A 16,184-nucleotide genomic window follows, 5' to 3' on the forward strand; every position below is an offset into this window, starting at 1 on the left:
ATATAACCTTATATTGTTTTGAGACTTCCCCTAAGTTTCCTTGGAACAGATTGTGAGACAAAACCAGCAGAGGGTTTCAAATCCCGTTGCTACCATTGTGCTCATGGGCGCGTGGGTGCTCGCAGCGCTTCTGCACATGCGCAGAAGCATCCGGGTGAGTGGGTGGAATCTCCCACTGCTGCTACCGGTTCGCCACCACTGGACAAAATCTATTTGTGAAATTTGTCTTTTTTTAAAAAAAAAAATGTTGCCTTAAAAATGTAACTGTATTTAATACTCTGTGTTGTAAGTTGGCATACATACACTTGTGGCACTCTTTCTCTTCTAATCTATTATTAATCTGAAATTAAACGCAACATAATAGTCTCACATAGCATAAATCCCTGATGACTCCCAGTAGTGATATGGAACTAAAACATGACCTAAAATAAAAAGATGAAAAGATGAAATCGTAGTTTCAAACTTTGTGTAGCAAAATAATACAGGTAGTCTCAACTTATGATAACAATTAAGCTCAAATAGATAGTCATGCGATTTTTGTCCCATTTTACGACCTTTCTTGCCACAGTTGTTAAGTGAATCACTGCAGTTGATAAGCTAGTAACACGGTTGTTAAGTGAATCTGGCTTCCCGCTGAGTTTGGTTTTCAGGTCGCAAAGGGGGATCATGTGACTTCAGGACCCTGCAACGGTTATGAGCCAAGCCTCTGAATTTTGATCACATGACCGCAGGGATGCAGCAAAGGTTGTAAGTGTGAAAAATGGTCCTAAGTCACTATTTTCAGTGCCGTTGTAACTTCGGATGATCACTAAAGAAATAGTTCTAAGTCAAGAACTACGTGCAATGAATCAAGTTTTGACTAAGTTTGTACCTTGCAGCTCAGTATTACCAATGATCATTAAAATGTACTTGAATAGCACACAAATATTAGCAAAATTGTGTGACAGCCTTCAGAAAACTTGATGGCACGTGCTATGTTTCTGTAAATCACTCTAGCCACCTTCTCGAGATGGGAGACGTGTGAATTTAACGAATAATAAAATGTCATAAACAACACACAGGCTCAGGGTTCTTAAAATGGCTTTGTTAAGCTTAGAAGCACCTACAGACATACAATCTTTTCAGACGTGTTCCCAGGAACAGACAAGAACAGGAGACAAAAAGCCACAAAAGCAAGCAAAGAACAATTATTCAGAAAAAGCAGGGAAAACATCACCTTGGTATTTCACCTGAGAATTCTGCTTTCATGAAGGAAAATGTTAAGAGGCTCTGGCATGGAGAATTAACGTTTTTCTATACAGGCAGTCCTCAACTTACAACTGTAATGGAACCTGTCTTTATGGTTGTAAAGTGAGTCACCCATGTGACCGGCCTGATTCTATGACCTCATTACGTTAAAAACCCATTGTTTGCTAAAAATTGGAAGCAAGCAGTGGCAAAATTTTCATAAAGTTGTGGTCAAGTGACTGCGGGATGCTGCAAATGGCTAATTTGGGCCGGTTGCTGAGCATCGACATGCGGTGACGTTACTGGGGGCGGAGGGGTAGCTGTCAGAAATTCAGAACTGGATACTAAATACTCCTGACGGTCTGCTTTAATTTCAAATAATTGCTAAGCAATCAGTCAAAAGCCAAGAAATATCTGCAGGTTGAGGAAGGAACCGATTTTATTTATTTTATCCCACTTTAATTTTTTTGCAAATAACTCAAGGTGGCAAACATATCCTCTTATTTTCCCCACTACAACAACCCTGTGAGGCGAGTTGGGCTGAGAGAGTGACTGGCCCAAGGTCAGCCCATCGGGCTTCCGTGGCTAAGATGGGACGTGAAGTCTTGGATTCTACCTTGGTGTACTAGACCAGGGGTCTCCAAACCGGACGGGCTTTAAGACTTGTGAACTACAGTTCCCATAATTCCCCCTCCAGCATGGCTGACTGAGGAATTCTGGGACCTGAAGTCCACACATTGCGAAGTTTGGAGATCTCTGCACTAGGCCAAACTTGATGTTAAGAGAACCTGGTATGTTTTAAGTCATTTTAATGGGGGTTATTGGAGATGGGAGTTAAATTCAGGCAGAGACTATGGATTGGATAACCAGGGGGGCCCTGGGTATGCGGAGAAAGCCAGGTCAAATAATATACATCATAAAACCTCTATTAACACGGACAATTAAAAATTGACTTCATGATGAGGTTTCCTTTCGGGCATTAGCTTCAGACTTCCATCGCGTCCTTTTTGCCTGTCTCTTGACCCTCGAAGGGAGGGTACTTGGCCTCTACGTCAGCCCAAGTTATGTTGCCGTTGGCCAGGTCGCTCACCAGGACTGGCAGCTCTGAGATCTAAAAGCAAGAATGGGTGAGATACCGATCAATCCAGGATTGAGTGTCCATGTCCTTGATATTCTTTCAGAATGCAAGAAAGTCGTGCAAAGGGACTTGTCCAGTGGGGTGCGTTTCTCCCCACAGAGCCAGACGCAGTGAGGCAAACACACATACCACCCCTACCAGAAAACACAACAGTGCTTTTCCAAAAGGGAACTGGGCTTTTTTCTTTGAAAACATTTCGCTTCTCATCCAAGAAGCTTCTTCGGTTCTAACTTGAGTTCCAGTTGCCTGGACTTTTATAAATATAAAAATATTTATAATCCATCTACCATCCAGATGATCTCACAGCACGTTATCCCAAATATAGATAGAGATATATATACATATAAATACATACATGCACACACGTGCGCACACACACACACATAAATAACCCATAAAAGAATTAGAAAGAAATGGTTACAGAGTGGTGTTTCTCAACTTCAGCAACTTCAACTCCCAGAATTCCTCAGCCAGCTATGCAAATTCTGGGAGTTGACATCCACACATCTTAAAAGTTGCTGCAGTTGAAAACCGTGGGTGGCTCAGGCTGTAAGACAGCCTGTTATTAACACAGCTGCTTGCAATTACTGCAGGCTCGAGTCCCACCAGGCCCAAGGTTGACTCAGCCTTCCATCCTTTATAAGGTAGGTAAAATGAGGACCCAGATTGTTGGGGGGGCAATTAGTTGACTTTGTATATCAATACACAAATAGGATGAGACTATTGCCTTACACAATGTAAGCCGCCCTGAGTCTTCGGAGAAGGGCGGGATATAAATGTAAATAAATAAAAAAAATGCTGGATATGGATTCTGTTGGTATGTGTTTGTGAGACTTTTCTCTCTCCACCTTTCCTTTCCAAGGACATATTTTTATTTTCTGCAGATTTTACTCCCCCAACCTGTGCAAAAGCCACCTCTAGCTGGCTGCCCACAGGCCATCTTACCTCGGCCCGTATCTGCTGCATGGAGTCGCGATCTCTTAAGGTGGCTGTGTGTGGGGTCTTGTTGACCGTGTCGAAGTCAACTGTAATCCCGAATGCCACCCCGATTTCATCTGTCCTCGCATACCGCCGACCGATGGATCCAGAAGAATCGTCCACTTTGTGGGAGACTCCATTCCTGGTCAGAGCTTCAGCTGGTTAAAAAAAAGGAAGTGTGGAGGGAGGGGGAGGGAGGATTAATTCATTATTACATGCATAGTACCTTACTGATTTGTCTAGTCTGAAAAAGCTTACAGGTGGTCCTTGACATATGACCATGGTTGAACCTGGAATTACGGACGTTAAGTAGGTCATCACATGATTATGCCTGATTTTTTATACACACACACACACACACACACACAGTTAAGTGAATCATTGTTAAGTGAACACGTGTTCTTTAAGTAAATGCATTGTCCACAATGGGCAGTGTTTGCTAGAAACGATAAGTAAATGCCAGTTTGCAGCAAAAAAAATGTCATAAATCATGGCCACATGACTGCCTGATGCTGTGAATAGCCATAAATGCAGGCAGTTGCTGAGCAATCAAGTGATTGTGTGGGACAGTTATCAAACCTTTAATCATAAGTAATAATTTTCTCCTAATTTTAAATGATCACTAAACAACCAGTCATAAGTCAAGGACCGTCTGACAAGATGAATGCAGTGCAGTCACCAAATTGCTGACTATGAATCTTAGCACCTTGTACGTTAAAGACAGCCTTATTTACAGGATGATATCTTTAGAAAAATACAGCCCCTCTCGTGTCCCAAAAATTTAGCATAAACTCTACACAATGTTTTTACAACTGAAATAAAGGAAACATGAATTCCGCAAGATCTCCCCAAATGAGAGCCAAAATCAAAGCCCAAAATATCCTAAAAGTCCATTTTGCGTTTCTCAAACGGAGAATGAAAGGGCAGCTTATACTTTAGACAGGAGGTGGTTGGTGCAGTGACAGAGAAGGCACCGTCCCAGCTCCGTTCAAGCTCTCGGTTTTTAGTTGGTGTTCAACTTCTCTGATTTTAATTGTTATGTTTATCGTTATAATTCCATAGAATATTTATGGTTATACGTAATTTTATACATTCTATACCCGTGATGGTGAACCTGTGGCAGGCATGAGTGCCAGAGGTGGCACGCAGAGGCCTCTCTGTGGGCATGCGCACCGTTGCCAGCTGCTCTTTTGGGTTTTTGGCACTCTGGCATATGCGCACATGCTGCAGTTTCAGCACTCAGTGCCGAAAAGATTAGCTGTCACTCTTTTACATATTTTATTGCATTGGGAGCCTCCTGAAATCACTTTGGATAGTGAGATGGGAGGCATATAGGTTTAATGAATAAAAGATAATAATATAATAAAATAACAAAAAAGAAATGAAGAGTTTTCAAAAGAGTTTCCTCTCCCTCAATGAGGGAGAAGCTGGAAGAGATAAAACTATTGGCCCCTCATATTTCCTATTCTTTGCAGGTCTCCAGTGCTGGTAACACCATAAATACAAGTCAATACACCCATTTGTTTAGTGAACGTGACTGTCATTGACAGAATCCAGACATACAATACTTCCATCCCCATACAGGTAGTCCTCGGCTTACAACCATTCATTTAGTGACTGTTCAAAGTTACAACAGCACTGAAAAAAGTGATATATGACTTTTTCATCCTGAACGCCACAGCATCTCCATGGTCATAATTCAGACACTTGGAAGCTGACTCATATTTATGACGGTTGCAGTGTCCCGTGGTCATGTGATCCCCTTCTGACAAGCAAAGTCAATGGGAAAACCAGATTCACTTAACAGCTGTGTTACTGACGTGACAACTGCAGTGATTCACTTAACAACTGTGGCAAGAAAAGCTGTAAAATGGGGCAAAATATGCTTATCAAATGTCTCTCTTAGCAACAGACATTTTTGGCTCAATCGAAGTTATAAGTGAAGGACTACCTGTAGGTCCCTTTTCAAGAAATAATTCATTCAAATAATCTTTATTTACAGGGAAGCATTTTACTCACAGAGTTCCTTCACAAATGGAACAAATTCCTGGTTCTGACTCAAAGGAAGAACGGAGCATTTGAAAGGAGCCACCATAGCAGGAAAGCTGAAGTACTGATACAAAGAGAAAACAGCAAGCACACACTCAAAACAATGGAGCTGGTAGAGCCAACTTTCACGTGGCAATTTATGACTGTGAGACCCACCCAGTTTGAAACATTTTTCTTCAAGAAACTTTATTAAAATATATTATAAAACACAAATGAAAATAAAAATCAGGAAAAAAGGGGTGTAGGAAAAAAACAAAACCGACAGTAACTTCCGACTCAGTAGGGTACAAACCTAAACAGCCTTAACTTCTTGCTCTGCATTTCTATACCATTTTGATAAAGTAGTTAAGATGCTGGTTTAGAAACCCAGAGGCAGTGAGTTCTAGTCCTGCCAGGCATGAAAACCAATGGAAGGATTTGAGCCAATTCCCAGGAACAATGAGTTCTAATCCCACTTTAGCCATGAAAGGCAACTGAGTGACTTTGGGTCAATCACCAGGAGACTGCGAGTTCTAGTCTCATTTTAGGCACGAAGCAGGCTGGGTGACTTTGGGCCAATCCGTCTGCCTCAGGCTAATCCATATCGCAGGACTGTTGTTGTGGGGAAATAGGAGGCGGCAGGGGTAATAAATATGCTCACCAACGTGACTCATTTATAAAGTAGTAAAAGCAGGATAAAAATTTAATAAATACAGGTAGTACTTGCAACATTTCATTTAGTGACCGTTTGAAATTACGGTGCCGCTGAAAAATGTGACGTGACCATTTTTCAGACTGAGGATTGTTGCAGCATCCCCATGGTCACGTGAATAAAATTTGGAGGCTTGGCAACTGGTTCATATTTATGACGGTCGCAGTGTCCCACTGGGGTCACGTGATTCCTTTTTGCAACCTTCTGATCAGCAGTCAATGTGGAATACAGATTCATTGGACAATCTTGTTACAACATTAACCACTGCAAAGATTCACTTAACAAACATGGCAGGAAAGGCCGTAAAATGGGGTAAAACTCACTTAAAAAGTGTCTTGTTTAGCAACAGAAATTTTGGGCTCAATAGTGGTCTTAAGTTGAGGACTAATTGTAATTCAGAGTCCCTAGGTCAGGGGTCTGCAAACTTGGCTCTTTTAAGACTTGTGGACTTCAGCTTCCAGAGTTCCTCAGCCAGCTGAAGTCCACAAGACTTAAAAGAGCCAAGTTTGCAGACCTGACCTAGTTAAATGCCTTATGGCTACAAGAAATCCTACCGTTCGCTGTTCATCTCCCTCCCTGATGCGGAATGTATGCTCAAATATCGTATACATGATTCTTCCAAGCCCAAAGGAAGGTTCAATCACGTTGGGGACAATCTCTTCCACTAGAAAACAAAAGACAACGATCTAATGTTTGCGGGTCAGATTCAGTAAGTTTCCAGGTTTAAGACTGTTTTTATCATCTGGGTCAGGAGGGAGGGAGGAAAGGAGGAAGGAAGGAAGGAAGGAAGGAAGGAAGGAAGGAAGGAAGGAAGGAAGGAAGGAAGGAAGGAAGGAAAGATTCTAACATTCTGCTGCCCCCTCAAGATGATTTCTGACACTTCAGCTGAAGTGGCTCTATTTTTTGCAGAGCTGAGAGGAAGAAGACTTACCATGCAAGGTTTTCTGGAATCTCTTCACGCTGACCATGTCCTTCGTTACCCGAAAGGTTTTCCCTTCTGTCTCAACCGTAAATTCCCTACCAAGGAGAGAAAGGGGTGTCAAAAGGATGCTGAACTGTGGAGGTAAAGGGATATTTGGAAGCTGCAACTAGTTCTGGAAGTCCCTTGAGCGGCTTGTGTGACACTGTTGTTGTGTAATCCTCACTGGTTGCCAGTTTCTTTCCAGGTCCAATTCAGGGTGTTCATGATCACCTTGAAAGCCCTTTATGACAAGGGTCCAGGCTACCTGAGGAACGTCTCATCCCAAATGGGATTGGCTTGCCTACATCTGTGCCAGCAGAAGGGGCACATCATGGTCCCCATCGGTCTAGGAATCTGCCCATTGGGTCCAGAAGAGCCTTTTCTCTTGTGGCTCCCATCCTCTGGGACACTGTGTCCTTCGTGGGGAGACCTGGCCCCCCTTCCTGGCCTACCAAAGGGGCCTTGTTGCCACTTGACTGGAGTCCTGATGGGCACATCTCACCCTGGAGGTGTTTAGATTTAGAAGATCCCACCTCCATCCTGTTTAAATATTGGTCCCTTTTTATCTAGGTTTTTGTTAATTTTAGTGTTTTAATTCTTATTGTAGAATGTTTTAATGTTAATCTTTATGGAGATTCTCAATCATTCAGCTCACGGTGGTCCCAAAGGTGCTTTTTCCAAAAGGCAACTGGACTTTGTTTTTTCTTTGAAAACATTTCACTGTTCACTTAAGAAGCTTTTTCAATTCTTTGATGAGAAGTGAAATGTTTTCAAAGGAAAAAAAAACAAAAACCAAGAAAGTCAAATTTCATCCCACAAAGTTCCTGTAGGATGATGTTTTCATTGTTTTATTTTATGCTTTTATGATGCTGTAAATTGCCCAGACTAGCCTGACAGTGAGATGGGTGGACTATATAGTTAGTTAGTAAATTAGTAAATAAATAAACATGCAACAGGGAACTGGTGGGTGGAGGGTGCAATCCATGTACTCTGATGCGAAGAGGAAATTTCAGCTCCTCAAAAGCAAACAGGTTCCTATTAAAGATTGGTTGCACCAACAGAACTTCATTAGCTCTTAGGATCGTGCCTTGCCCACTCGTCAATTCACTTTTAGGTGGCTTCAAGTTTCTTTATAAGAAGCTGATCTTGCAAGTCACTTGGAAACTGCTGGTTATTGTTGCTAGTTTTATTATAATTTCTCAGAAAGGTGATCAGTGTCTTCTGAAGAAGGGCAGTTGGGTATCCATCAATAAGTATTGTGAGACAAGAGAATTTTTTATCTTTTACCACCCGTAATCCCTTGCATTGGGATGGAATCAGGGCAGCTGAATGGAGCTGAGCATTTACTGGTCCGATGCCCTTCCTGACACCTATACGGAGTTCACAGCAGATATTTTCTCCCTAATAGAGAAACATATGTCACTGCCTAGGATTGAACTTTCAACCTTCTGGGGTGGGAGGCAAAAGTCTTCACCTCTAGGCCATTGATAAGAAAATTAATTCCATAAAATCACACTGGATTTCCACTTTTATTGGCTTGGAATGCTGGGTTTAAAAATCTCTTTTGACTCTCACGGCTCCCGAGGGGACCCAGTTCTGTCAGGCTCAGCTTACCCTTTTTCGTTCAGCTGTGTCTCCATTTCGCTGATATAACACTCGTCACAGATGGCAAGATACTCCAGAACCAGCTTGGCATCCTTCTTGTATGCTTTCCCTATGGCTCCCTTATTTGGTTCAAACTGAACAATATTGGCGATTCTGTATAGGCGGAGCTAAGGAATCCAACTGCAAGTGTGTTTGTGTACATGATGTCACATGGGGCAGGAAAATGCTTTATCTTTCCCACCATTTCTTTTGTGCTTTTACAGGTAGTCCTCAACTTACAATCACAACTGGGAGCAGAAGCTCCTTGCTTAGCTTCCGTTGCTAAACAAGGAGGTTGTTAAGTGAGCTGCTTTAGTTTTAAGACCTTTTTGCCATGAATCACTGCAGTTGAGTCATGCAGTTGTTAAGTGAATCCAGCTTCTCCCATTCTCAACTTTCCTGTCGGAAGCCAGCTTGGAAGGTCACAAATGGTGATCATCTGACTCCAGGATGCTACAACCGTCATAAATACATGTCAGTTACCAAATGCCCAAATTTGGATCACAGGAGGACTGGTTGTAAATTATTTTTTTCACTGCTGTTCTAAATTTGAATGGCTGCTAAATGAATGGTAGTAAGTGGAGGACTACCTCTCAAAATACAAAACTTTGATTAGGGATTGTAACCTTCCCTCTCTGGCCTGGCTGTTCTGTAGTTATTCAGTGGCTTCATGAAATTAACTTTCAAATCCTGAAGCAGCTCAAGCTACCTCTTCTTTATGCAGTCTTTCAAAACATTTGACAATTTCAACTTAAAGAACCAAATTAGCTTCCCAGAAGTGAGGCAACAGCTAGCTGCAGCACAGGGTACAAAGGTAGTCCTCAACATAGGACCAAAATTGAGCCTGTAAATTGTGATAATCATAGAGTGAGTCACATGACCGTACCCAAATTTCACAAACTTTTTTGCAGTGGTCTTTAAGCAGAAGTCACAGATGTTAAGCAAACCCACTATGCGCTATACAGCCTTTTTTTTTTGTAAAAACAGGAAGTAAATGCTGCTTTTTTTTTTTTTAAGTACATTGCAGTCATGTATGCTGCAGAAAATTGCAAGTGAGAGCCACATGCTGAGTGCCCAATATGCAGTCCCATGACCTGAGGGGGCACAAACTATGAATTCTAGGTACAAGTAGCTTTTTCAGAGTCTGTTGTAACTTTGAATGGTTGCTAAATGATTACTTGTAAATCAAGGACTACCTGTACTGAAACAGTTGACATCTCATTTAAGGATTATGCCGGCATCACAGAAAAAACCCACAGCTCTGAGCTCAGAGCAGCTCCTTGATTTCACCCTAGTGGCCCTGAAAGCTTGTAAAGCTCATCCACACCCAAATAGATGGAACCAGCCACGGCTTTCTTTCAGAAAAGGATATTGGCTCCTTCAAAAGCTTCTCAGCAACGAGAGGGACTTTGGTGGCTCTGGCGTGGCAGGAGAGGTCGTAGCAGGAGCGATCAGCACAGCCAACAATTTCAATCCAGCCCTGGAAAAGTAAAAAATAAATAAAAAAATGAAGCCTTCGCTTTAGACAAATCGTGACACCAAAACGATCCTGCACAGTTTGAAGCTCCAGCAGGCCTTCCACCCTGCACTTATCTAAGAAATGTTTTCATTTTGTTAAATAACAACTTTCTTACTCACAAGGAAGCCATTAAACATGCAGCAATAGATTACATAAATAAATAAATACTTCCAGAAATGTCTAGAAGTCAATGGGGAAGAATCTGGCTTCCCCATTGACTTTGCTTGTCAGGAGGTCACAAAAGGGGATCACGTGACACCCCCTGGAACACTGCAACCATCATATCAGTCAGCTGCAAAACATCTGAATTCTGATCACGTGACCATGAGGAAGCTGTAATAGTTGTAAATGTGAAAAACAGCCATAAGTCACTTTTTTGACTTGTAACTTTGTTGTTGTAACTTTGAACAGTCACTAAATTGTAAGTTGAGGACTAACTGTACTGGATCGCATGAAATGTCTGCAAATGCAACAAGAAGGTAAAGTTGCCTTTAAGCCAAACTCAACTCCCAGGATGTGCAAAGTATTTTCTTAAAGACAGCATGTAAGTGGTGCTCGTTCTCTTTTTCCAGGTATCCTTTTCAACTCTAATCAACTGTTCTAGGATTTCCCAGTGGCCTCCCATCCAATCATAGCCAGGTTAGATTCTTCTTAGCTTTTGACTACATGTGACTGTCGGCTGAACCTACACGGAATGGGAAAACTTACTGAGGCGAACTCACCACAGCCAATTCAACACAGGACAATTTAACAATTCAGTTTAATTATTTACAATAAATTTTAAATTGTTTTAATTTTTATCATTCTCATTTCATTTTGTCCCTCCTTTTCAATCCTTTAATGATTCCATTCCACCATTTCTTTGATATTAGTGTAACTCTTCTCCCGTAGCCAGTTGTCTGGTGGTTGACTGGCCGTGGCAAACCGTTATAAACCCAAACCTAACCCTGGGTAACTGGGAGATAAGGACTGCATACAGGAAGGAGTTTAAAAGTGATTAGAAGCCACGTACTTCCTATGGCAATCTGCTTAAGAAGATCTATCTCCAGAATCTTTTATAAACTCAATTTCAGAAGCATAATATCATTTTAATAATAGTAATAATAGAATTCTATTATTACTATTTTAAAAGAGTAATTGGCAGATTTTCCTTTGGAGAGGCACCTCTTGACAATTCAACTTCAGCTTTCATCACAAGATTCACCTTAAATCAGGGCGCATGCACCTACGGCAGTGGTGAAATCCAAATCGATTTGCTACCAGTTCGCTGGCCGCGCATGAATACTATGCGGCAAATGTGTGCTGCGCGTGCATGTGACTGCACACCAAATGCGCACTGTGTGTGCGCATACACACTGCACCAAAAGGAGGCTTGGGAAGGTAAGTAAAACAGCGGGGGTGGGGGAGGGAATCAGCTGTGCCGCACAATTTAGCTTTGCTAGAAAGCAGGATTTCCTAACCCCGCGGCACAGCCAATCGTCAGAAATACTGGTTAGGAGGTACCAGTAGTTTTTTTAAACTACCATTTCAACCGAACTGGTAGCTAACTACCAATTTGTCCGAACCAGTAGCTTTTTAAACTCCTGGTTCAACTGAACCAGTAGCTTTTTTAACTAAAGGTTTGCCCAAACTGGAGCAAACCAGTAGCATTTCATCCCTGACCTACGCACACGTATCCAAGAGTTGGGCTTTCCACCCAAGAACTCAAAAGCCTGGCATTTGAGTGGTGGCAGAGTGGTTAAAATGCAGTATTGCAGGCTAATTCTGCCATCTGCCAGCGGTTTTATCCTGACTGGCTCAAGGTTGACTCAGCCTTCCAATCATCCGAAGTAGATAAAATGAGGACCCAGATTGTTGGAGTGGGGGGGGGGGAAGGCTGGCTCTGTCAACCTCACAGAGAGGGCTATAAAGCACTCTGAAGCAGTATGTAAGTGCTATTACTATTGCTTACGTAGGAGGTTTTGGTCTCCGCATCCCAGCAGTCACAGGCGTAATGAGCCATCTCGTTCTCCATGTGCTGCCGGAAACGAAGCTTCTCCTGAGAGATGCCAACTTTGATGAGGTAGAGATAGATCCGGCCAATGAAGTAGCCCAGGACAGAATTGTTGATCACACCCTGGGAAAGCAAAGAGAAGCAAACAGGCTTTTCAAAGGAACAAACAGAAACCCTTTCTCCAGAAAACTTCCAAGCCTTCCCTTACTTGGCATCTCGAAGGATTCTGGCAATGCAATTCTGCAAATACTCAGCCAGTACAATACGGAAAAATAGAGCAGGAAGGGAATTTGCAGGTCTTCTAGTCCAATTCCCTGCTCAACAGGAGACCCTATACCTGTGATGGCGAACCTGTGGCACGCGTGTTAGAGATGATGACACACAGAGCCCTCTCTGCTGGCACGTGTGCCATCGCCCCAGGTTAGATCTTTGTGGCGTTTCTTTCGTGAGCTTCTGTTTCCCTGCAAACAATGAAACAGAAACTCACAAAAGATCTTACCTCTTGCTGTGCTGCCTGTGTTGGGATGCCCCGCCTCGCGCTGGCCAGCTGGTCTTTGAGTCTCTGCTGCGCATGCATGCGTGCAAGTTGTGTATGCACATGTCTATGCATGCACACATTTGCACACTCGTGCACCTTTCAGTTTGGGAATGCGTACGCGAGCAGTCTGGGCACTCGGTGTCTAAAAGGTTCACCATCACTGCCCCTAACCCATTCCAGACAAGTGGCTATCCAGTCTCTTCTTAAAAACCTCCAGTGTTGGAGCAGCCACACCTTCTGGTGGCAAGCTGTTCCACTGCTTAATTGTTCCCACTGCCTGCTAAGAAAATTTCTCCTTTGTTCTAGGTTGGTTCTCTCCTTAATTAGTTTTCATCCATTGCTTCTTGTCCTGCCTTTAGCTGCTTTGGAGAATAGGCTGTCTCCCTCTTCTTTGAGGCAGCCCCTCAATACTGGAAGATTACCATCATGCCACCACTAGTCCTAGTCCATTTCACCCAATCCCTCCCCCCACCCGCCCCCCAGTTTCACTGGGAAGGGATTTCTGCATTTTCCTCCAAAATTCTGAAATCTTTTCTCAGATACTTTATGGGGACTTCTGAGGGAACGATGAGTATTCAGTTACGACTATTTTACCTCACTGTTTCTCAACCGAGGCAGTTTTGAGATGTGTGGACTTCCACTCCCAGAATTCCCCAGCCAGCCATGGTCCATCGTAAGTCTGCCAAGCAGCCTTCCCAATGTGTTGCAGCCCAGGTTCCTCTGTACTTAAATCCCAGAGGGAGATGGGTAGAGATTATGGGATTGGAAGTCCAACCCTCAGCAGGTACAGAGTTAAACCCAACTGCTATAAAGCAAACAGCTTGGACAGGTGTTTGAATTCAGGTGTTTGAATTCAGGTGTTGAATTCAGGTGTTGAATTCAGGTGTTGTCTGTATCTGATTTCATTCACCTTCCACACTGAATGCAATGAAGGGAGTCAAGAGGATTTCCTCCCGTCCACAAGAATGCCCCAGTCCTTACCTGCTCAACGGCATCCCCCAAACACATGACACGGGCTGGCTGCCCACTGGTCTGGGCTTTGGCAGAATACAAGAGGATGTGGAGGTCTGCTACATTTTGAAACTTAGGATGACATTTTTCACTGGGGTCCACAAAATGTTCAATTTCTGCCATTGTGAATTCCCTGAAACAAAGAGAAACGCTTCAGGTTGTAACTTCTTTTGATAAAGAGAGCAAATCTTAGGGGGATACAGTCAGTCCTCGATTTACAACTGGCTGATTAGCGACTGCTCAAAGTTATGACCTGCCTGAAAAAGGGGACTTACAACCTGGATCTAAAGTTCCAACAATCAACACATCCCTTGGTCATGTGACCACACTTCAGATACTTGGCAACACAATCATTTACTATTGTTTGCAGCAGCCTGTGGTCAAGTGATTGAGATTTACAATGATTTTGTGGGGGAAAAAACCTGGCATTTACTTCCGGGTTTTGGCAAAACCATTCCGAACAGTGGGCTTGCAGTTATGAAAACCACATTCGCTTAATAATCATGGTGGTCACACGACCACTGCATTTTAGAATGCAGTACTGGAGGCTAACTGCCTCCTGCCCGGAGTTCGATCCTGACTGGCTGAAGGTTGACTCAGCCTTCCATACTTCCGTGATCAGTAAAATGAGGACCCAGAGTCCTGGGGGCAATAGGCTGACTGTAAACCGCATTAAAGAAAAGATGCAAAAAAAAGGGAACAGAATGAAATGTGAATGGAAAAAAATTAAAATATTATTTTATTTATTTTAAAAAATTAAATAGAATTGTTAAATGGTCCCAAGGCGAGTTGTTCTGCAGCTTTTTGGCTGTAGCGAGTTGCCCCATTCCGTTAGAGAGGCCTGTAAAGCCCTGTGAAGCATTATATAGTAGCGCTCCTGCTATCTGCTTAACCACCAGGAAAAAAGTTGTAAAGTCGGGTCAATACGTGACTAACCTGTTTTACAAATTTTACAATTTATGAACATAATAGGCCAGTTGTAACTCAAGCACTATGTCTTAAAAGAGCCAAATATTCAGTGTCCTCTTTGTCACACAAAAAAAACCTCCCTAATGTTGCTATTCTCTGGGATGTATGATAACAGAAGATTTTTTAAAAAAATTGGCACATGCCAAGGCGGCTGAGAGTGGTGATTTTATCACTAGAGGGGGGGAGGCAAGGGGAGATGCAGATTCAGGCTGATAGCAGGAAAAGTGGAATTGGATGTCCAAGTGCATTCTGAGAAGAAGGAGGCATTTGTAAGAAAGATTATCAGTTAGTCATTTTGATCTTTAACTCTTATGATTTACTAGGTGGTCCATGGCTTATAGGTAGTTAGAGATGGTTCTCGACTTACAATCATTCATTTAGCAAATGTCCAAAGTCACAATGGCCTGGAAAAAGTGACTTATGATCAGTTCTCATACTTATGATCTGACTTATGATCAGTCCTCGTACTTACAACCATGGCAGCGTCCCCCATGATCATGGAATCAAACTTCAGGAGCTCGTGCAAATAGCATATATTTATTTATTCTATGTATTTGCTGCTCATCTTGCTGCAAGACAACTCTGGACAGCTTACAACAATAAAAGCAACACAGGAAGTCCTCAACTTACAACAGTTCGCCTAGGAACCATTTGAAGCTACAACAGCACTGAAAAAGGTAAATTATAATCATGGCAAGACAAGTTGTAAAATGGAGCAAAATTTTCTTAACAAGTGTCTCAGTTAGCAACAGAAATTTTTGAAGACTACCTGTATATTATTTTAGCTTTTGTTGTGTGCCACTAGAGTCCCTTGATTGAGAGATGGGTGGCTGTAGAAATAGGATGAACCAATAGAAATAACATAAACACATCTATCAAATCCAGTAAGGACCAAGTTCCCTCCCACTCTTTGCCCCAATTTTCAGAGCAATTACCTGACTCTGATGAGACCTGAGCGAGGAGAGATTTCATTCCGGAAAGAATTGCCTATCTGAGCAGCAGCAAAAGGCAGTTTCCCTTGGTTGAATTCCAAAAGGCGTTTGAAGTTCAGAAAGATTCCCTGTGCGGTTTCTGGCCTCAAGTATCTATCAACGGTGGGGGTGGAGAGTGGGTGATTGGGAGGGTGGATGGAAACAATAATTGGAAGAAAGAGAAGGCAGGAACTTTAGCACTGATAGCAAGACAAGACTGCCTAGTTTCCCAAATGTATCTGTGTGAAAATCTCTCCTACCATGAGGAACTAATAGTTGAACAGGTAGTCCTTAACTTACAAGCATTTTAGTGACCCCCTTCTATGACCTTCTGACAAGCAAAGTCAATGGGGGAGCCAGATTCATTTAACAAGCATGTTATTAACGTAACAACTGAAGTATTTCACTTAACAACTGTGGCAAATATGGTCGTCCAATGGAGCAAAACTCACTCTACAGCTGTCTTGTTTATACTCTATTGTGGTCTTAAGTTAA

The 16,184-nt window shown here is 42.5% G+C and overlaps 1 protein-coding gene across 1 annotated transcript in view; it reads right to left on the reverse strand.

The window, feature by feature from the left end:
• Nucleotides 1-238: 238 nt before the first annotated feature.
• Nucleotides 239-16,184, reverse strand: part of GARS1 (glycyl-tRNA synthetase 1) — a 36,809-nt gene continuing 20,863 nt past the window's right edge. Inside the window, exons 8-17 of the mRNA XM_058180810.1 lie at nucleotides 15,654-15,803; nucleotides 13,720-13,882; nucleotides 12,159-12,323; nucleotides 10,060-10,168; nucleotides 8,659-8,803; nucleotides 7,015-7,100; nucleotides 6,638-6,747; nucleotides 5,363-5,456; nucleotides 3,311-3,501; nucleotides 239-2,338 (exon numbers count right to left, since the gene is read on the reverse strand). Coding sequence (XP_058036793.1) covers nucleotides 2,213-2,338; nucleotides 3,311-3,501; nucleotides 5,363-5,456; nucleotides 6,638-6,747; nucleotides 7,015-7,100; nucleotides 8,659-8,803; nucleotides 10,060-10,168; nucleotides 12,159-12,323; nucleotides 13,720-13,882; nucleotides 15,654-15,803 — 1,339 coding nt within the window. The 3' untranslated portion in view covers nucleotides 239-2,212. The remainder of the gene's footprint in view (nucleotides 2,339-3,310; nucleotides 3,502-5,362; nucleotides 5,457-6,637; nucleotides 6,748-7,014; nucleotides 7,101-8,658; nucleotides 8,804-10,059; nucleotides 10,169-12,158; nucleotides 12,324-13,719; nucleotides 13,883-15,653; nucleotides 15,804-16,184) is intronic.

Source organism: Ahaetulla prasina, chromosome 4 (assembly GCF_028640845.1).
Source record: "Ahaetulla prasina isolate Xishuangbanna chromosome 4, ASM2864084v1, whole genome shotgun sequence".
Classification (NCBI taxonomy): domain Eukaryota; kingdom Metazoa; phylum Chordata; class Lepidosauria; order Squamata; family Colubridae; genus Ahaetulla; species Ahaetulla prasina.